Source organism: Aspergillus pseudonomiae (assembly GCF_009193645.1).
Source record: "Aspergillus pseudonomiae strain CBS 119388 unplaced genomic scaffold BDV37scaffold_78, whole genome shotgun sequence".
NCBI classification, from domain to species: domain Eukaryota; kingdom Fungi; phylum Ascomycota; class Eurotiomycetes; order Eurotiales; family Aspergillaceae; genus Aspergillus; species Aspergillus pseudonomiae.
In genome coordinates this window covers 9,867-26,814 of record NW_022476070.1, presented here as the reverse complement: position 1 = coordinate 26,814, position 16,948 = coordinate 9,867, and the positions used below count along the sequence as shown (strand labels likewise).

At 48.5% G+C, this 16,948-nt stretch overlaps 5 protein-coding genes across 5 annotated transcripts; 3 read left to right on the top strand and 2 right to left on the bottom strand.

Annotated features, from left to right (window-relative positions):
• Positions 1-575: 575 nt before the first annotated feature.
• BDV37DRAFT_296853 (Zn(II)2Cys6 transcription factor domain-containing protein) lies at positions 576-3,548 on the bottom strand (the record flags this gene model as incomplete). The annotated part of the gene is made up of 4 exons (XM_032090205.1): positions 1,899-3,548; positions 983-1,834; positions 730-928; positions 576-676 (listed from the first exon to the last, which is right to left on the bottom strand). The coding sequence occupies exons 1-4, from the start codon at positions 3,033-3,035 to the stop codon at positions 576-578; spliced, it is 2,289 nt and encodes a 762-aa protein (XP_031937766.1). The 5' UTR covers positions 3,036-3,548.
• A 2,547-nt stretch (positions 3,549-6,095) lies between these two features.
• Positions 6,096-8,650, top strand: BDV37DRAFT_257514 (CAAX farnesyltransferase subunit beta RAM1). The gene is made up of 7 exons (XM_032082957.1): positions 6,096-6,914; positions 7,035-7,190; positions 7,246-7,320; positions 7,377-7,504; positions 7,557-7,674; positions 7,727-8,005; positions 8,069-8,650. The coding sequence occupies exons 1-7, from the start codon at positions 6,409-6,411 to the stop codon at positions 8,346-8,348; spliced, it is 1,542 nt and encodes a 513-aa protein (XP_031937765.1). The 5' UTR covers positions 6,096-6,408; the 3' UTR covers positions 8,349-8,650.
• A 2,085-nt stretch (positions 8,651-10,735) lies between these two features.
• Positions 10,736-11,811, top strand: BDV37DRAFT_201828 (uncharacterized protein). Its single transcript, XM_032079865.1, has 2 exons — positions 10,736-10,965; positions 11,280-11,811. The coding sequence occupies exons 1-2, from the start codon at positions 10,941-10,943 to the stop codon at positions 11,690-11,692; spliced, it is 438 nt and encodes a 145-aa protein (XP_031937764.1). The 5' UTR covers positions 10,736-10,940; the 3' UTR covers positions 11,693-11,811.
• Positions 11,812-13,120: 1,309 nt separating this feature from the next.
• BDV37DRAFT_201789 (uncharacterized protein) lies at positions 13,121-14,948 on the top strand. The gene is made up of 3 exons (XM_032079864.1): positions 13,121-13,666; positions 13,721-13,801; positions 13,851-14,948. The coding sequence occupies exons 1-3, from the start codon at positions 13,327-13,329 to the stop codon at positions 14,855-14,857; spliced, it is 1,428 nt and encodes a 475-aa protein (XP_031937763.1). The 5' UTR covers positions 13,121-13,326; the 3' UTR covers positions 14,858-14,948.
• Positions 14,910-15,552, bottom strand: BDV37DRAFT_274407 (uncharacterized protein; the record flags this gene model as incomplete). The annotated part of the gene is made up of 3 exons (XM_032085228.1): positions 14,910-14,986; positions 15,039-15,339; positions 15,451-15,552. The coding sequence occupies 3 exons, from the start codon at positions 15,550-15,552 to the stop codon at positions 14,910-14,912; spliced, it is 480 nt and encodes a 159-aa protein (XP_031937762.1).
• Positions 15,553-16,948: the final 1,396 nt, after the last annotated feature.

Sequence of the window (16,948 nt, the reverse complement as noted above, 5' to 3'; positions counted from 1 at the left end):
CCGTTCCCACACTCCGATATTGAGATACAATCCCCAGAATAGATAACAAGATCAGAATGATAAAAACAAGAATCAAGATAATTCAAGAGAAGCACAAATGCGCACACACACAGACATACGCTAATCAGGCACATAAATGCAAAAAAGCAGCATCATGAAGCGGGAACTAGCCTCCACTATACGTCGGCAACTCAGTTGCGCTCATCGTTTGCTGCTGGAAAACATTTCGTGACCATACAATATCATGACATTCGTGATCCTCATCATCGCTGTTTATAATACTGTGCGAGAAAGGTATACCACTAGAAGCAAAAAAGAGTGTAAGTTGAAACCACGCAAGAGACAACACGTAAGCTTTAGGCTAGACTGGCAAAAACAAGAAATAAAAAGAATAATGTAGAGAAGACCGAGACGGGAAACAAGAATGAATAGAACGATCGTAGTCGCTAATGGCTTAATGCGAGTCATAATCGTGAATGCCGGCATATCTCATAGTTTCATACCGCGCCGATGCCGTCATTGAAAAGCCGTGAGAAAAACAAGCACAATGTACCATCATTCTCATAGCTGATCGTTTAATTGGCGCGGACAACAAGTCTTGAAACGAATTTATTCGATAAACAGTCAAAGTCGTTGCGGTCAAATTTGGAACTGGAGCGGCTACGGAGATAGCTCTCTGGACGGAGGTCAGCCAAGACAAATACGCTGCGTGGCATTCGACTTTCTTACCATATTGCGTGACGTGTTGGCGAACCTCAGTCATTGCGCTGCAGACATCCGGGTTCGAGTGCAGCAGGTGGTGGTGCTTTTGTGTTTCCCACTCGGTGAATGCGGGAAGTTTCTGCGAAATCGCCTGGAACAAGCCAACAATGACTCCGACGGGGGTAGTCTCCATGTCGTTGCAGAATTTCTCGACAGCGGCGGCATCCTAGCAACCGTCAGTATCTCTGGAAAATCCCATACTATCCGAGAGACAACTTACCCGAGTGCGGTAATGGCAGTCGAACTGCATCTCTTCCCACACGGCCAAAAGGATGGACGCTAGGATGAAGATTGTCGGCCAGTTCTTGAGCTTCTCTCCGCTGTAGACGCTGGAATAGAGGCTAGAGAGCTCCTCCAGAACGTCCTTTTGCAACTCACGCCACATGTTTGCCATAGCACACTTGATTTGGAAGTTGATCATTACTGGTGCTAATGTCTTGCCCTTGAATTTTGAAGTCTCTGCTTCAATCTTTCCAAGCAGTCCTTCTTCCTCACCCAAACCCTCGACCAACGTGACATGGAGCGTCAGGTTATAGGCAATAATAAGCTTCAAGGCCTTGCGGATCACCGGCATCTTTGTACGGTAATAGAACCGGAATGCGGTCTTCAGCATTTGTGTCAGGAACGGAGTGCCTTCAAAGTAATCATCAACAAATTTCTCAAAAGTGCCGTTTCCATCGATATGACGATCGAGATAATCGGATAGCATAGCGTGTGAAATTCCTTCCATTCCAGCAGAAAGCTTAGCGGTTTCCACCTCGTACTTCGTGGGCCCTCGGTTGTACGTCTCTACCCAGTCGACACTAAAGCACTGCTCGTTGTGCACATAAACCTCGCGAGCATTGATGGGAAGGATTTGGCCATAGCCATGGGTGATGAAGAGAGTCCTCTCATGCTCTGAGAAGCCTTTGATATTGCCTACCGAGAACCCAAGGGAGATATGACGCTCGTAGTCAGCCTTCCAGTCCTTCATGAAGTAGCCAATTTCCTTAATGTCTATGCGGGTACATGGCACCTGCCATAACCGAGCATGCGATGGTTGACAGCCAGCACAGGGTTCGCCTTTGTCGCACTGTTTTACCGGTCAGTCAACTGTCTCAGGGCTCGCCTCGTCAGTGATTGGAAGAACTACTTACAGTTTTCTTCAAGAACTTGCAACGGAGACACGCTCTCAACTTGCGGATCTCGCTGGCCTGTTTCCGCTGATCTGGCTTGAGCGGACCCTTCCGCTTTCCAACACGCTTCTCGGTTTCCGGCTTCCCATTTTGCGACTGCTTCCGTACCTTTGTTTCGGCAGTCTTGGCAGCAATAGGGCTCTTGCGGGATGGCTTCCTTGTAGGGGGAGAGGTAGACGAGGCTTGCGACCCGGTAGACCGTGTAGGCGATGAGGGCTTCTTCATGGGGACCGGAATGGGTCGCACGATGGCCACAGGACTGACCGCAGTCGGTGACTGCGAGCCGTGCGAGGTATGGTCGAATGACACGCGTCGGGCCATTGTGTTATTGAAGGCGGCATCAAAATTGGTGTCCGAGCTGGGTGAGTTGACTGGATTCGAAATCTCTACAAAGCTGCCATATGACGTTGAATAAGATGACTCTGAGAGACTCCTGTCATGCAATGTCTGCGTGGGATTGATGAAGAAGCCTTGGTCGGGGAAGTACTCATGCGAGCGGCGCTCAATAGTGCTCCAGCCATTGTCGCTGCTCGAGCTGGTCAACGAACGGACCTCCAAGTACGTGTCCGCGGGCGAGCTGCTGTCTATTACGTTCTGCGGCGCGGCGTACGAGGCAATCTCAGGTAGGCCATGCGCCAGGCCATCGGACGGAAAGGCCATCAAGTCAGATTGCAGATCTTGATAAGGAAAAGGAACCATTTCAACCGGTGCGGACAGAGGCAGATATGGGCCGTCTAAGAGACTTCCGCTTAATTGTCCTTGGGGTGTAGCAGAGATTAAATCAATGGGGGACGACTGGAGGGGCATCCCAAAGCTTGCGGTCGTGAACTGAGGAGCGGAGGAGGCTTCCTCATGAGAGTACTGAAGGTGGGGTTGCATGTGCTGAAATTGCCAGTCGACCATCAGATTGGGATCCTGAGCTACCGACTGTTCAAATGCGTGACCGCTGGTTTGCAAGGGAGAAATGTCTCGCGCTCCTTCTGCTCGGTGGGAAGCCTGGTGGTCCACCGCCACGGGCCATGACTGAGGCTGGAGGTAGTTTCTCGAGTCATAGTCGAGGCCGATAAAGCCGTCGCTGGAAATATCGACATTTGACATTGTGTGTCAATTGCCTATGTACCAAGGGAGAGGGAAAACAAGAAATAGGAAAGGGAAAAATTCATCAAAAAATAAAATAAAATAAACGACAGACGGGTGGTACAAAAAACAAATAAGAGGTAGGATTGGAAGTGAAATCGGCAGCAGCGAAGCCTGAGGACAAAGGGCTTCGGGTGAGCAGAAAGCCCAGAATCCGGGGGTACGAAAGAAAAGAAGAGAAGAGGATGATAGGATGAGGCCATGGCGGGCATGAAGCGGTGGGGAGCAAAGCAGCGGTGAGGCGGGAGTTGCGTCGGCCGGAGATACGCTAGGGGATCCTGGGATGGAGTTATCGCTATCGGAGTGGGGAGGTTGGGTCATCCGCCGTCCCGTCATGCCTTCCCACTGGCTTGTCTGGGGGGGTCATGCTACCGTGACCATGATTAAATGCCACGCCGCTTGTAATTTTGAAGTCTTTCTGTTCCTTTCTCCGCTTTCTCTCTCTCTCTTGTTACTTCTCTCACACTCCCGAGTCTCACTCTCTTCTTAGAGGTACTGTACTGAGTACATTTCTGTTTTCTGTTTCGTCCGGTAACGACCCCGTCAGGGTGGCAATAGAATTACTCGACCCATTTAACCATAACTTTCACGAGTAGCTGCCTCTAGGGCAATATGTGCATCAAACTAGGCAAAACTTCAGAGTGTACTCGTATATCCCCACTACCCAGTACAGTAATGGTATGGTTGAGTAAATCCATCCCCCGGGAACCTTCGACACATTCCTCGATTGACGAGTCTCATGATACTTACTCACTTTCCTCTTTAGGATCTCCAATGGTTAGGGTTATAGATACACTAGTGGAAGACACACATGCATCCGATTTCCCTACCGTGCTTAGCGCAGCGCTTCCCAACGGAGGTTTATTTCTTTACTGTACAGAGTAAGCAGGTATATTACGTTTCAAAAGTATGTACATCAGGGGGTACATACCTCCAATGCAGCAGTAGCATGCGCTCATTCATCATATGTCTTTAAGTGAGCAGCCATTGACATCGACACAGATGTCTGTCATTCACTATTGCATTCTTTTTTCCTGACCCCTTGTCAACCCTTCTCGTGCTGACAACAAACGTGATAAGTGAAGAGAGGCTGGTCCCATTTACCCGAGTACCACGGTACAGCCACGGTTTCCTCCGTCAAAGACGCATGGGTGCACATTCGGGAAAGAAGATCAGTGGAAACCATCAAGATCGTTCAATTTCGACGGATTCTCCCCGCCCATTGGTAGTTGGGGCTCCGATTCAGCTGGCCGTGGCAATAGTGTTGGGGCTCGGAAAGACCCCGCTGACCATACCCGTACGCACGGTATGGTAATTGAGGACCTCCTGCTCTCTACCTAAGATGGGTTACCTCGTAGCAGAATGTCGCTCTCTGTATGGATGCGTGTCCAAACATTGCAGCCTTTTGCTCCGACGAATCAGTCAATATTGGCTGCCAATTATAGCCTCGTCCCCGTCAACGTTCAATCACTGACGCACACATGTTGACAACAGGGCGGCTGACGCTGCAGTAGCTCCAACCCAGTATTACCTGGTTTACCATACAGGGCTGTTCTAGGCGCGGGAAAGAAAATCATTTTGGACTAGCTCTTCACTTGGCACTTCCGCGATGAAGATGAGATAATTGATGCTGGTGATGACAAGCTGCCTGCTGACTGGTTGTCTTCGGTTGACCGTTTTAATTTTGTTTCTTGATTGTTTGTCTTGATTTCTTTCTCTTCCTCAACAAGTCCCGTCATGGAAAATGTTCACCTCTTACGCGCTTAGGAACAGTTACCTATATCTCGTCTGGATCCTTCGAGGTGTTTCACCTCCGATATTTGAGTTTATGTTTGTTCTCGACCGTCAAGCGGTAGACAACCGAGGGCCGATCCATGAAAGCATGAGTGCCAACAATGCTGATGGGGTATGAAGACGAAGATGATAGATCAAAATCGGCGCTCAAGCAAATCCCTGAAGCTGGGAGCGATGACAAAGTCAATCGTGGCCACATCGTCCACCAGACCCAAAAAAGAGACAGAAGTAGACAAAGTTGCGCTTAGCTCTTTTTTTTTTTTCAGGGATCTTGCAAGACAGACTAGGGCGTAAAAGGAAAACCGTTTTGCATCTGAATTTCAGCTTTCAGAGGCCCGTGGGCTCCACATCCTGGAAGCCCATCAACTAACTCCATTTGCCTACGACTAAGAAATCGTATCGGCTCGCTTGGGTTCTGACTCGCAGCTTGCCACGCCATCCGCCGCATGCAATAACACATCCAACGCGTAGCTCCATAAATGGTAACTCCAGTTCCAGAGGGCGGATATCTATTGACGAGATTGGCGCTTGAGTGGCTGTGTCTGATGCTGATTGATCAGCGCCATACCTGGTGGGAACGTAGCCGTACGTGGTGGTCTGTGTGCGCGAATCATTCTGGTCAACGGAGTCCTTCGTACCAGGAATAGGGATTCGGTAGTGCCGCCCCTTGACTAACCTTGAATCCTGATGAGATATGCTGTGTATGCAGACCATGTTCGCCCACAGTTATTAGCTGTCGAGATCCAAGGATCCCATCGATCAGGCAAGGTAACATCTCCCTCGTGATATCAGATTATCTTTCATTGCCTTTGTGCGTTGTGCTAACAATGTCTTGGAAGAGGTGGCAACGAAGAGGACTTTTAGCCGACAGCCCCTCATCAGACACCCAAGCTAGTTGATCAACAACTAGTTAGGATTAAGAATTGGACTACCTCTTTTAGTTCAACAAGGGCTTTTCGTAGCGGGAATACCAGATTCGGTACCATCCTGGCCAGGTTGTGAGATGCTATTGGGTTGAATCCTTCACCCGTGCCCACCGGCCGATCCATTCCGGTTCTGATTTTGCGGGAGCCTTAGGAAAAAGGAATGCTCGTCACGGGACCACAGGCTTCTTTGACAGAACGTGGAGGGTTATGACGGTAAAGTCCAGTACGGAGTACATCCGGGTCTGAAAAATATGGATCTTCGGTTTGGATTTGACATTCCTGATGCTACTCCTTAAAAATCGTACTTGCTAGAATAGCTAGAACTATGCAATGGTCGTATTAGCAGCATTCTATCATTTTATTTTTCTACAAAAGGCTATGAGAGTGGTGAATGAAGCGTATAATAGTAAAACTTGCACAGAGGGCAAAATGTGTCTACCATAGTGAGGGGTGACCCACCGCCCAGTGGGAAAAAAGAACAATGAATGCGCTTTCTCCATTGCCAATAACAGAACAATAGCAGTGAGATCGCTTATGTGATTATTATTGGTATCGACATTAGCTTCCTTTGTCCACAAGACTATATACGGATCTAAGCTTCCTCGGAAGATTTCATGCCTGTCACTTCAGCGACAGGAAAGCAGCGTCGAAAAGTTCGTTTCGCTTCGACCAGTCAAATATCGGCGGGAAAGTCAAGCATCACGTCCAACCAACCGGCAGAAAGCTGTCCGTCATCGACAACTCTTTCACAGGATCATACACTGCCTAAGCAGCAGCGCAGAATGAGCGAAACCCAAGTACATCCGGCGGTCCCAGCGCTGTTCAAGGAGCTGCCGATCATCCAAGACGCTCTCAAAACTGAGACAACAAAGCTTCAAGAAGAAACCGTAAACAAATGCTTACCATTCCTGAAAGGTATCCATAGCAGTCAACAGGGAACGTTCAATCAGTTTGGGGTACCGGCACTGAATCGTGATGATCATATTGCCTATCTGTATGACTCCCTAGAGGACTATCCGGGGAGCTTTGTGGCCCTTGATGCCAGTCGTCCCTGGATGGTTTACTGGGCCTTAGCTGGCTTAACCCTACTAGGTGAAGACATCAGTCAGTTCCGTGAACGGTAAGCAAGCGCCTGGTTGCCTTGATCTACACTCTTGTAGGATCATTAGGGAGTGTAATCTGCTTATGTTGGTCGATTGCTGTTTTCGGTAACTCAATGTCTAAATTCATTCCTTCCCAGGGTAATTACGTCGTTTAGACCTATGCAGAACCTCACTGGTGGGTTTGGAGGAGGACATGGCCAACTGTCACACTGCGCACCCTCTTATGCTGCCGTTCTATCGCTCGCCATGGTTGGTGGCGAAGAGGCTTTCCAATTGATCGATCGGGAGGCAATGTGAGTTGTATAGCTGCCACCGTTGAAGATCTGTGCACCGTTAACTTGGGACTAGGTGGAGATGGCTCGGAAGACTGAAGCAGCCCGACGGTGGCTTTAGAGTATCCGAGGGCGGGGAAGAAGATGTGAGGTAGTAACACTCCTATCTATCGTCCTACCGCTCGATCTGACTGAACGTCATACCAGAGGCGCTTACTGCGCGATGGTGCTTTTATCGCTCCTTGACCTACCACTTACCTTGCCACCTGATGCCGCAGCTCGGAAGCATGGGTTCGAAAAGTTCACGAGTGGCCTGTCAGATTATCTATCACGATGTAAGTGGTATCTTAGTTTGGTCCAATGGACGGGAGTGCTCATAGGCCATAGGCCAGACTTTCGAAGGTGGCATCTCCGGTAGTCCCGGGTCGGAGGCGCATGGCGCCTACGCTTTTTGCGCGTTGGCGTGCTTATGCATTCTAGGCAAGCCCGAAGCGACCATTTCCAGGTAAGGAGCTGCATAAGCTTGCTATTCCCCCACTTTTTGCTGAGAATACTAGATCCGTGGATGTTCCAATGCTCCTATCATGGCTTTCCGCTCGACAGTACGCTCCAGAAGGAGGGTTCGCTGGACGGACCAACAAGTTGGTAGATGGATGTTACAGCTTCTGGGTTGGGGGTTGTTGGCCACTGATTCAGTCCGCAATAAATGGCACCCAATCAGCCTCGGCCCCTAAACAGACCTCAACGGACAACCTCTATAGCCGCGAAGGCCTGACAAGATACATCCTTGCTTGCTGCCAGGGAAAGCACGGAGGGCTTCGTGACAAGCCCGGAAAGTATGGTCATCCCATATAGATCTCTGTTGCAGCGCAATTTACGGAGCTAACTGTCAAACGTAGACATCCAGATTCGTACCACACATGCTATACTCTCACTGGGTTGAGCACGACCCAATATCACCACTACCATACCGATGCTAGCGCAAGCTCCAAGGAGGACTTCTCCTCGGCATTTTCCTGGAAATCCCTTCCTGTCACCAGCTCGAACAATGACGGATCAGACTTGATCGTATTCGATGAGAAAGATCGGCTCACAGCGCTCCACCCTCTGTATGTCATTCCCCATCAGGCTGCCGAGAATATGCGTACGTGGTATGAAAATGCACCGCTTGAGGTCTAGTTGATTCTGGGCAAATGAAAAGTGGACAAAACAACGAGAATGGACTTCACCAAAGATAAGAAATGATCTATAAGGCAGACTGCTATTATTGTGTACAGTAAAAATGCAGGACTATGATTGCTCCCAATCCCATGTCAACGCTCACCGGAGAACGCGTCATACAGGAACCTCGAGGGTTGATGAGCTATGTTTGTAAACGAACAAGACGTAAGGGGTGAAATGTGTAAGTACTAGGAAGAAGGATGGAAATCACGGGATATTGGTGGTACCGGCAGTTGGACACTGCATGAAGTGGAATGATTTCCTGCAGAACTAGAATTCCCCGTGTATGACTGAGTCAGCGGTTGCCCTGTATCTTGATCGTTCAGGTGGCGGACTCGATGGTCCGGAAGCATTTGTTGTAAAGAAATTCCCTTTAACCACCTCTTTTCTTTTGTTTGGTGTTCCCCTCTTAGGCTGGTGCAGTCAACCATGGCCGTGACATTGACCTCCCTCCCCAAAAGCCCATTATGTCTTGTATTCCACCTTTTTTAACGTTACTTTTAGGGGAACAAAAAACACCCCACCTGCCAATACAAAGAGAATGAGTGAAGGTTAAGTTCCAAACTTTGTTCTACCCCGTTACTTTCTGCGAGGGAAAAAGAAGGCAGACTCACACAATGCATTGCACAGACTGCAGTCTGTCAGTCGAGGGTAGGGATAGGGGTCAACAGTGGTGCAAATAGCAATTGAATTGTGCGGAACCTCAATTGAAGGATCATTATTATTTACTTTACTTACTTCTACTACTACTCTGCAGGATGGTGGTTATACTTCTCTCCTCGTCTCGTGTAAAGTGACATGGATTCCCCGCCGCGCCAAACGACCAAACTGCCAACTCATCATTGCGTCCGATGCCTGTCTGCCAACCACGGAATGGCTCGTCCAATGGATATGATCAGAGATCCACCGGCGCAAATCCAGAACCAATTTTGTTTTCCCACACGGCTGATCATCGTCCAAACCGGGGATTTTATGACAATGTCCGTCAATTTGTGGGAACCGCCGCTCGCTCTTGATGAAAACAATGGATCTATCGTCGTCCTTTCAGCTGGAAAGGCCCTCCTGAAGGATCACAGGATAGATGTCGAATATTTCCGAGGAGGCGGTCAATTCACACAAGAGACGTTTTCGGATCACTTACCGAGTCGATGGTGATCGTGATCGTCCCTCAGCATTGGTCTGAGCAAAAAGTCGTGGCCGGGTCCATCGTGGCTAATACTACTGTTGACTAAAGTGGCACACTTTTTTTATTTTTATTTTAATTTTTTTTCCCTCCCTCTCGCCCACAGACTACGGAGTCGACATCCATTTAATTATTATTATCTTCCTTAATCACTGATTATATTTTTTTAAGATTACAACCAGGATTCGTCTGCGCGACATGAACCCCTCTCTTGTTGGGATTCATCATTGTATGCATTAGTGGCCTTCCACAACGCCGCCTCTTTTCCAATTAATATATTATTTTATCTCATGCTTGCTGATTCTGGAACGACGGGAATCCTTTCTAGATTTCGTCTTTAATGCGGGGTTCTAGAAATTCTCAACCGAACTAGTAAAGGAAGGAGAGTAACAAAAAAGAAAGGAGAAAAAAGAACTAACTAAAAGATTTACTGATTATCGCCCTTGCCCAGAGCTCCGGCGCTCGTTCTGCAGGAAGAATGGTAGACCGAAATGACGATTTGACCGGAATTTCTTATCCTGAGCAACATGTCAATCTTAGCCGCCTGGATCGGCGGCGAATTACACCGTGGCATATGGAGCAAAGTTGTCTTGGGTCTTCTAGTACTGGATCACTGGTGGAAAGCCATGCCAGCACATCAACGTTTCAATCCACACTTTCCAGTATTCGATCTCCAGAAAGAAACGACTCGAAATGAACAAAGCTAGGACAATTTAGATCCGCAATGGCTCATGGAATTCGCCTGTTACCTGCGCCAGAACTCCAATCTGGTGGAGAATGCCTCAATTGACCCGATTAGAAGACCGTTGGCCTTTTTTATTTTTTTTATTTCTTTTATTTTTCTTTTTTCTTTTTCCTTTTCCTTTCTTAGACCCTTTTTTTTTTTGTTTTGCCTCTCTGTTGACCCTAAGTTATGGGCTACTGCTTTATGGGCCCCGCCTGTTTATTTGAACTGATTATACCTGGCTAGAATGATAATATTTGCCTGCCTTTCTTTCCCTTCTTTCTTTTGTCCCTTCTTGCTTTCTACCATTGTGTGGAATGTTGCTATCTTCCATCATACGTTAGTTCTATTTGTTCGCATTTTGTCGTGCCTTTGTCTAGATTGACCAAATCTATACTAAGCCTCTCCACTGATCCGCTTTTCGTGACAAGATCTTGGCTATTCTGAAACAGCAAATCCCTTGAAGTGTCATATGAGGAACGTGGCCATTGGGCATCAACAAGCGCCGTTTGCATAGGCTTGTTTCCATACCTTGGGTGTGGTTGCCAGGATCTTGTGCAGTGTCAACAGACCCAGGGCAGCAAATACTGCTTTGATACGTCTCTGTACCATACGTTTTATTGGACGCCCGCCTGTCTTCACGATGTACTATGTTCTATACCTTGCGAGTATGTAGCCTCTCTGTTGCAATATGCCCAACTCTACGCGGTCGATCTCAGAAAACCCTTGCCCAAATTGGTTTGATCGCGGCAATCGCGGTTTATGAATCTTTTCCCCTAAATCTTCTTTTTTTTTTCCTTTTTTTTCTTCTTCGTCTCCTTGAGAAACCCTCGGGGGAAATGACTATCCCGTGCATCGATCAGAGATTTACTTTGTTGCACTTTACGTGATTTGTTAACATCTCGGCAAATTGCCCTGGTGGCTTCCAAACGTCACAGTCCTGATTAAAGTCAAGTTCGAAGTTGAATAACCATGTGTACAGGTCTTTGCCGACGCCGCCGCTGGCCGGAGCCCCAGTTTGAGGTGTATGAAGGCCCTACCGGGTATACCTGCATTGTTCGCGTCAATAATCGGGAATACCAGACGGACACTGTTTACCAAAACGAAACCCTGGCTCGAGAGAATGCTGCAATGCGAGCGTACCTCATCTGTCGGAATTTCTCCGTCAATGACGGCATGTACCCAGCTGGACATGACCACGGAGGGGTTGTCCAGGGAATGCCTGTGGCGATAGGCACTGGACGAAAGACCCGCTACGATGATACCGATACCTCGATCAGTGGAGGAAGCAGGAGCGGAGGGAGCAGCCCTGAAAGCTACGAGGGAGGACGATTCGGTCAGGACAGGCCCGCCGTGCCGTCGAGGGCCCTCGCATTCAGCAGCCGTGGAATGTAGTCGCCCCTGCTGTTTTCACAGAATTGTGGTCAAGCGGAACTCGGCGTACAAAGCCAAAAACTACGTGGAGGACTCTAACGACTTTTATGATTTATGACATGACTTGAATATCCAGATAGATCGAAGTGCTTGTTCTCAATTGAAGCGTGTGACCTTAGTCGAAAAATCAGTCCATCGACAGATATACCCTAGTGTGCTGCCAGGCTTACAAAATTCCGAGTATGGATATAAGATTGAATGTGCATTACTGCATTGAGCTGTCCAGCGTTCTTTGACTTGTGCAAGTGGCGGAATAGTTCTTTTCACCAGTTAGTTCTATATGAGAATGAATCCAGTCATCCATCTCCTTTGCCATATGTGTACATGTGCACCCAGGTTCAGGTACAACAACCAGTCTGTACGACAGGGACTAGAATCTAGACCTAGGATCTACTCTCCTTTCTCTTGATAACCTACATCATTTTTTACTTTGAAACCATGCTCGTCGGCACGCAAAATCGGTAATGTAAAAGCAGAGGTCTATTGTGCTACTGCGTATTCGTTGGTTTGCCTTAGTAGTTCTTTATACAATGTCTCTATCCAGACCGGGATTAACACTTGCGACTAACAAGTATGAAAGATGAAAACCCGGTTACCCTTACTCCAATTGATTATAGTAGGTATAACGCAAGAATATGAATACTCTCCTAATGTCTAGAAACCGCACGCTTATTCACCACAGCTCTACCCCCCCCACCAGGAGAAAGCAAGAACCCGACCTTGACTCAACACCAAACATTTCCCCAACTACTAGCATAGACATATGCCTGTATATACTATCCTATCCAACAAGAGCTATCAGCATAAGGCCCTTATGTCCACTCCAACTCTGCAAATATAGCACATACAACTATATAACCGACTATATAACACTATAAACACCAACAAACATTAAAATCCCCACTACAACCACAAACAATAGTAAAAAGCCCCCCAAAACAATTTTCATATTAACAATCCCTACCCAGTTGAACCCCCCTAGATGCCCACATCTCACCCATGCAGAAAACAAGTCCACAAGTCCCCCCCTCACCGCAACCCCAGACATACAGTACACACAAAAACCCACCCACGCCCCCAAACGTGGCCTCACCGAACCCCAAGCAACGCAAAACCCACCATCGTCACCATACCTACCGACAACATCAATATCCCTGAAACGTCTACATCCCAAAAAGAAGCGGAGTCGAAATCGAAGCACCTGGCATATATCTCACTAGCCCCAGAACGGTAAAGCGCCTCCCCCCTTGCGATGCTTAATCTGCTGACTCACCATGACGTATACAGTCCCGTTCTCGAAGAAGAAAAGCGAAACCCAAACAGGGTCGCCTATGATGCCATGATGGCATGGAGCTATAAATGGATGCGATATTGTGGGGATGCGTGAAGGAGGCGGTGCTATGCTATGATATAAACAATCCCTTTTTCTCTTACCTTTGGCATTGCTTTTGGGTTCCGGGGTTAGCTGCTTTACTATACTATTTTACCGAGTACACTGGTTGTTAATGTTTATGAAGTCATTCGTATCTGTATGTGTTTTTTTTTTTTTTTGGTCTCGAGCTTTAGATTCTTGAGAGCACGGCCGTCTGTCGGATATGAGGGCGGCTGTGCGTCGGGTGTCCGCCTTTGGGGCGATGGTTAGACGGCCCATTGGCGTGCCAGGGACGAGATTGTATGTCAACTCGCCGGTGGCGGGTCAGTCGCGCGTTGCTTGTGGTGTTTTGGCTGGGAGACAGGGTCAGGGCGCTTTGAGGTGTGGGCTCCCTGTGTCTATGCAGGTGCGGCGATTCGCGCATTTTGATGCCATCCAGGAGGACAAACAGGAGACGAGGGACGAGCTGGAGAGGCTTGAGATCAGAGAGAAGGACCGGCAGCGGAGTGCTGAGAGTGAAGATGGGGAGCAGGGGTCGAAGCTTGCGAATGCAATGTCGAAGGGTGGGTGCGCTTCCTCTCGATTCATTTCAGGGCGCTGATTAGTCCGGGTTGCAGGGAAATTGTTGACGACGCCGTCGAGACTCTTCAAGGTTCTTATTCCGTTACCTACCGCTAGTCATAATAGTAAACATGATGGTATGTTGTTCTTTTAGGCTTGAGGGAACATGAAAGTTAACTGTTGAAGACATTGAGCCGATAGCTATCCTGATACATCCCCAGCAGCCGTTATCTTACCTCGAACGTCTCATTCAGGATGAGATCCCCCCGGTTTCAATCGATGGTGCGAAGCCAAGGCCGCCTGCTGTCTCTTTTATTGCACTTCAAATGGACGACAACCCTGTCATACCTAAGAAATCGATGTATGAGACGACCGACACTGAGGTGCACCGACTGGGGGAGATTGGGGCCGGACATGAAGCTAGGCAGCGGAGACGTCGACCGGACGAGGAGGATGACACATACAGCTATCTTCGACGTGGTGAACCCGGCAAGAGCAACAGGGAAGAACGCTTTGTCCGCTGGTCCCAGTCCACCGAGGTCGGCGACTTTGTCCGCGACGCCTCTCGGGCTCGGGAGTTCATCGTCAGTATCGAGGGGGGTCCGGCTGGTCTGCGCCAGATCCATGTGACTGTGCCTTCGTTCGATCAGCGAACACACTTCCTAAGAATGCGGCTGCGGAAGATCTCCGGAAGGATTCAGAGCATCGCGGAGATCAAGCACGAGTGCGATGCCCTGGCCCACCGAGGAGCGCAGCGCGTGGCCGTGGGAGGGTTCGGGATTCTCGCCATGTGGTGGTACCTCGTATACAAACTTACGTTCGAGACGGATCTGGGCTGGGATACCATGGAACCGGTCACGTATCTGGCCAGTTTGTCAACTCTGATGGGGGGCTACTTATGGTTCCTCTACCACAACCGCGAAATCTCCTATAAGTCCGCGCTTGACTTTACGATTAACGCGCGACAGAAGAAGCTGTATGAGAGGGAGGGCGTAGACCTCCATGAGTGGGAGTCACTGATCGACGAAGGGAATTTATTGCGAAAAGAAATCAAAACTATTGCAGCAGAGTACGACGTTGTGTGGGATGAGAAGAAAGACGAGCGAGATGAACGCGTGACAGAAGCTTTAAGAAAGGAGCGAATGCAAAAGAACGGATCGAATCGAACGAAAGAAAGCGAAGACGATGATTAAGGATTGTGTTACATGCACACCAGGACGGTCAAATCCTCTCCGTACTCCCTGTCTACCCATTTCGCACCGGATCATAGTACTTCTTCGGCGGCGCATCTTCTTCCTGTTTCTTCGTTTTCGAGCCCTGACCTGCGAACCGTCAGCATACCTAGCACAATATCCAGACACCATTGTCACTCGCCATGATCGTCCCCCTTTCGCCGATTGCGATTGTTCCGAACATCCCTCGACCGAAACACACTATACAGCAACCACCCGGCCACCCAATTCGGACCGTACTCACCGGCCGTGGCGCCGCGAGCGAAGAAAGGACGGGTCAAGGGCCCAGCATTCTGCGCGATCTCGATGATCCCCCACCGTTGGCGCTCGGGACGGATATGATGCCAGAAGAAGGGCGGCCGGGTGGACGGGTCGTTGGCTACGCTGTCGAGGAGATGCGAGGTATCTTCGTTGAGACGATTATAGACGACGATGGCTTCATCCTGTTCCTGTCAATGGACCATTGTACCATACAGCATTCGATAGACGTAGATATAAACACGACATGACAATGACATGACAAGACAAGACAAATAGTAGACGAGAAAACATACCCTCATCGCCCTATAAATCTGCTCATGCTGCGGATCCTGCGAATCCAAGACCAAAGCCTGCATGAACTCCTCCTTCGAGGCACGAGGACCGACAGGCGCCATTGACTTCTATCCCAGCAGTCGACAAAGGACAGGAAGCCCCAAAACCACCTCGAAGCAAATAAACCCCGATTCACAGTTGTAATCAAAACCCCAACCAATACCTCAATCAAATTCAATTGAACCAGATGACAACCCTAGCCACAAAAAAAAAAAAAATGAAAAAAAAAAGACAAAGACAAGATAAAGACCAAAACCACTCACCCTCCCTCTTTCAAACCCCAGACAGACCCCACGCCCCCTTCTTAAACCCTCGGAAGAAGCACAAAGTACGTACGTAGGTAGCCCTCCCCCCATGCATCCCATACATTCCACCCTAGTCTGCGACCTACTTGCCTACATACATACATACATACATACATACATACATGTACACTAGCTGAGGTATGGGTGTACCTTTCCTTTACCCTGAAAAAGCAAAAAAAAAAATGAAAAATCACCCATGTCGAGATCCTGGTCTGCGTCGCACAATAACCCTACCCTCGACCTGCGGTTTCTACATAGTTTGCATGGTATGGTATGGATGTTGTATGAGGAGTGTAATTTGTATTTGTATTTGTGTGTGTATTTGTATTTGTATGTGTGTGTGAGAGAGAGAGAGTATGTGTGTGTGTGTACACTTACCCAGGGCTGACTTGGTACTTCAGGGTCGTCGGGACGGATCGGGTGTTGGGGCAGGGGTGTTCGGGTGGGTTTGGATCGGTGGATTTTGTATGGATGGACTTGATTAGGATTCGATGTAAGGACTTTTGCGTAAGTTATCTTCAGGTGTGGATATTTGTTCTTCTACTTGTTATTGCCGGGACTGTTGTTGTTGTTGTTGTTGTTGTTGTTGTTGTTGTTGTTGTGTTGTATTGGGAAACTTGTATAGGGAATTGAGGAACAAAGGACGGTATTGAAAGAGACAGGCTAGACTAGCTTACGCATGGATGTACGTACCCGGTGATTCTGTGCATACATAACCTACCCCTGCACGAAACAAGTCCAACTCGCTGGTATAGAAGATAGTGGACAGAATACTAGTACATCTCATGGCCTGATATGACATGCATGGGGGAGTGGTTAGCTACATACATAACCTCAGGTTGTGTCATGTACATACTTACGTCTGGTCCAGTCCAGTCCAGTCTAGTATCAAAAAGCCCGAGTAAAACATTCCCAGTATAGGATAGTACAAGTATGTACAAGCCTCGACCTCGAGCGAGGTTCACGTGTAGTATACAAACTGTCCAGGTCCCCAGAGGCTAGGTTGGGTTGGGTTGGGTTAGATTAGTGATCGAATTTACCCCTGGTGGAAGATCCTTGCCTGGGGTGAAACGCAAATGACATCAAACGGGGCGTACCTGGTCTCGTCTACTACTTTGGGGGTTAGAGTGTCAAACGGGGCTGTTTGATGGGA

Bases quoted from the DNA above. Each gene is read 5' to 3' on its own strand.
- BDV37DRAFT_257514 (XM_032082957.1), top strand. From the start codon at position 6,409: ATGCCTGTCACTTCAGCGACAGGAAAGCAGCGTCGAAAAGTTCGTTTC. The intron at 6,915-7,034 runs GTAAGCAAGCGC...ATTCCTTCCCAG, and splicing joins ATCAGTCAGTTCCGTGAACG to GGTAATTACGTCGTTTAGAC. The intron at 8,006-8,068 runs GTATGGTCATCC...TGTCAAACGTAG, and splicing joins CTTCGTGACAAGCCCGGAAA to ACATCCAGATTCGTACCACA.
- BDV37DRAFT_201789 (XM_032079864.1), top strand. From the start codon at position 13,327: ATGAGGGCGGCTGTGCGTCGGGTGTCCGCCTTTGGGGCGATGGTTAGA. The intron at 13,667-13,720 runs GTGGGTGCGCTT...TCCGGGTTGCAG, and splicing joins TGCGAATGCAATGTCGAAGG to GGAAATTGTTGACGACGCCG. The intron at 13,802-13,850 runs GTATGTTGTTCT...TAACTGTTGAAG, and splicing joins TCATAATAGTAAACATGATG to ACATTGAGCCGATAGCTATC.
- BDV37DRAFT_201828 (XM_032079865.1), top strand. From the start codon at position 10,941: ATGTACTATGTTCTATACCTTGCGA. The intron at 10,966-11,279 runs GTATGTAGCCTC...CCATGTGTACAG, and splicing joins CTATGTTCTATACCTTGCGA to GTCTTTGCCGACGCCGCCGC.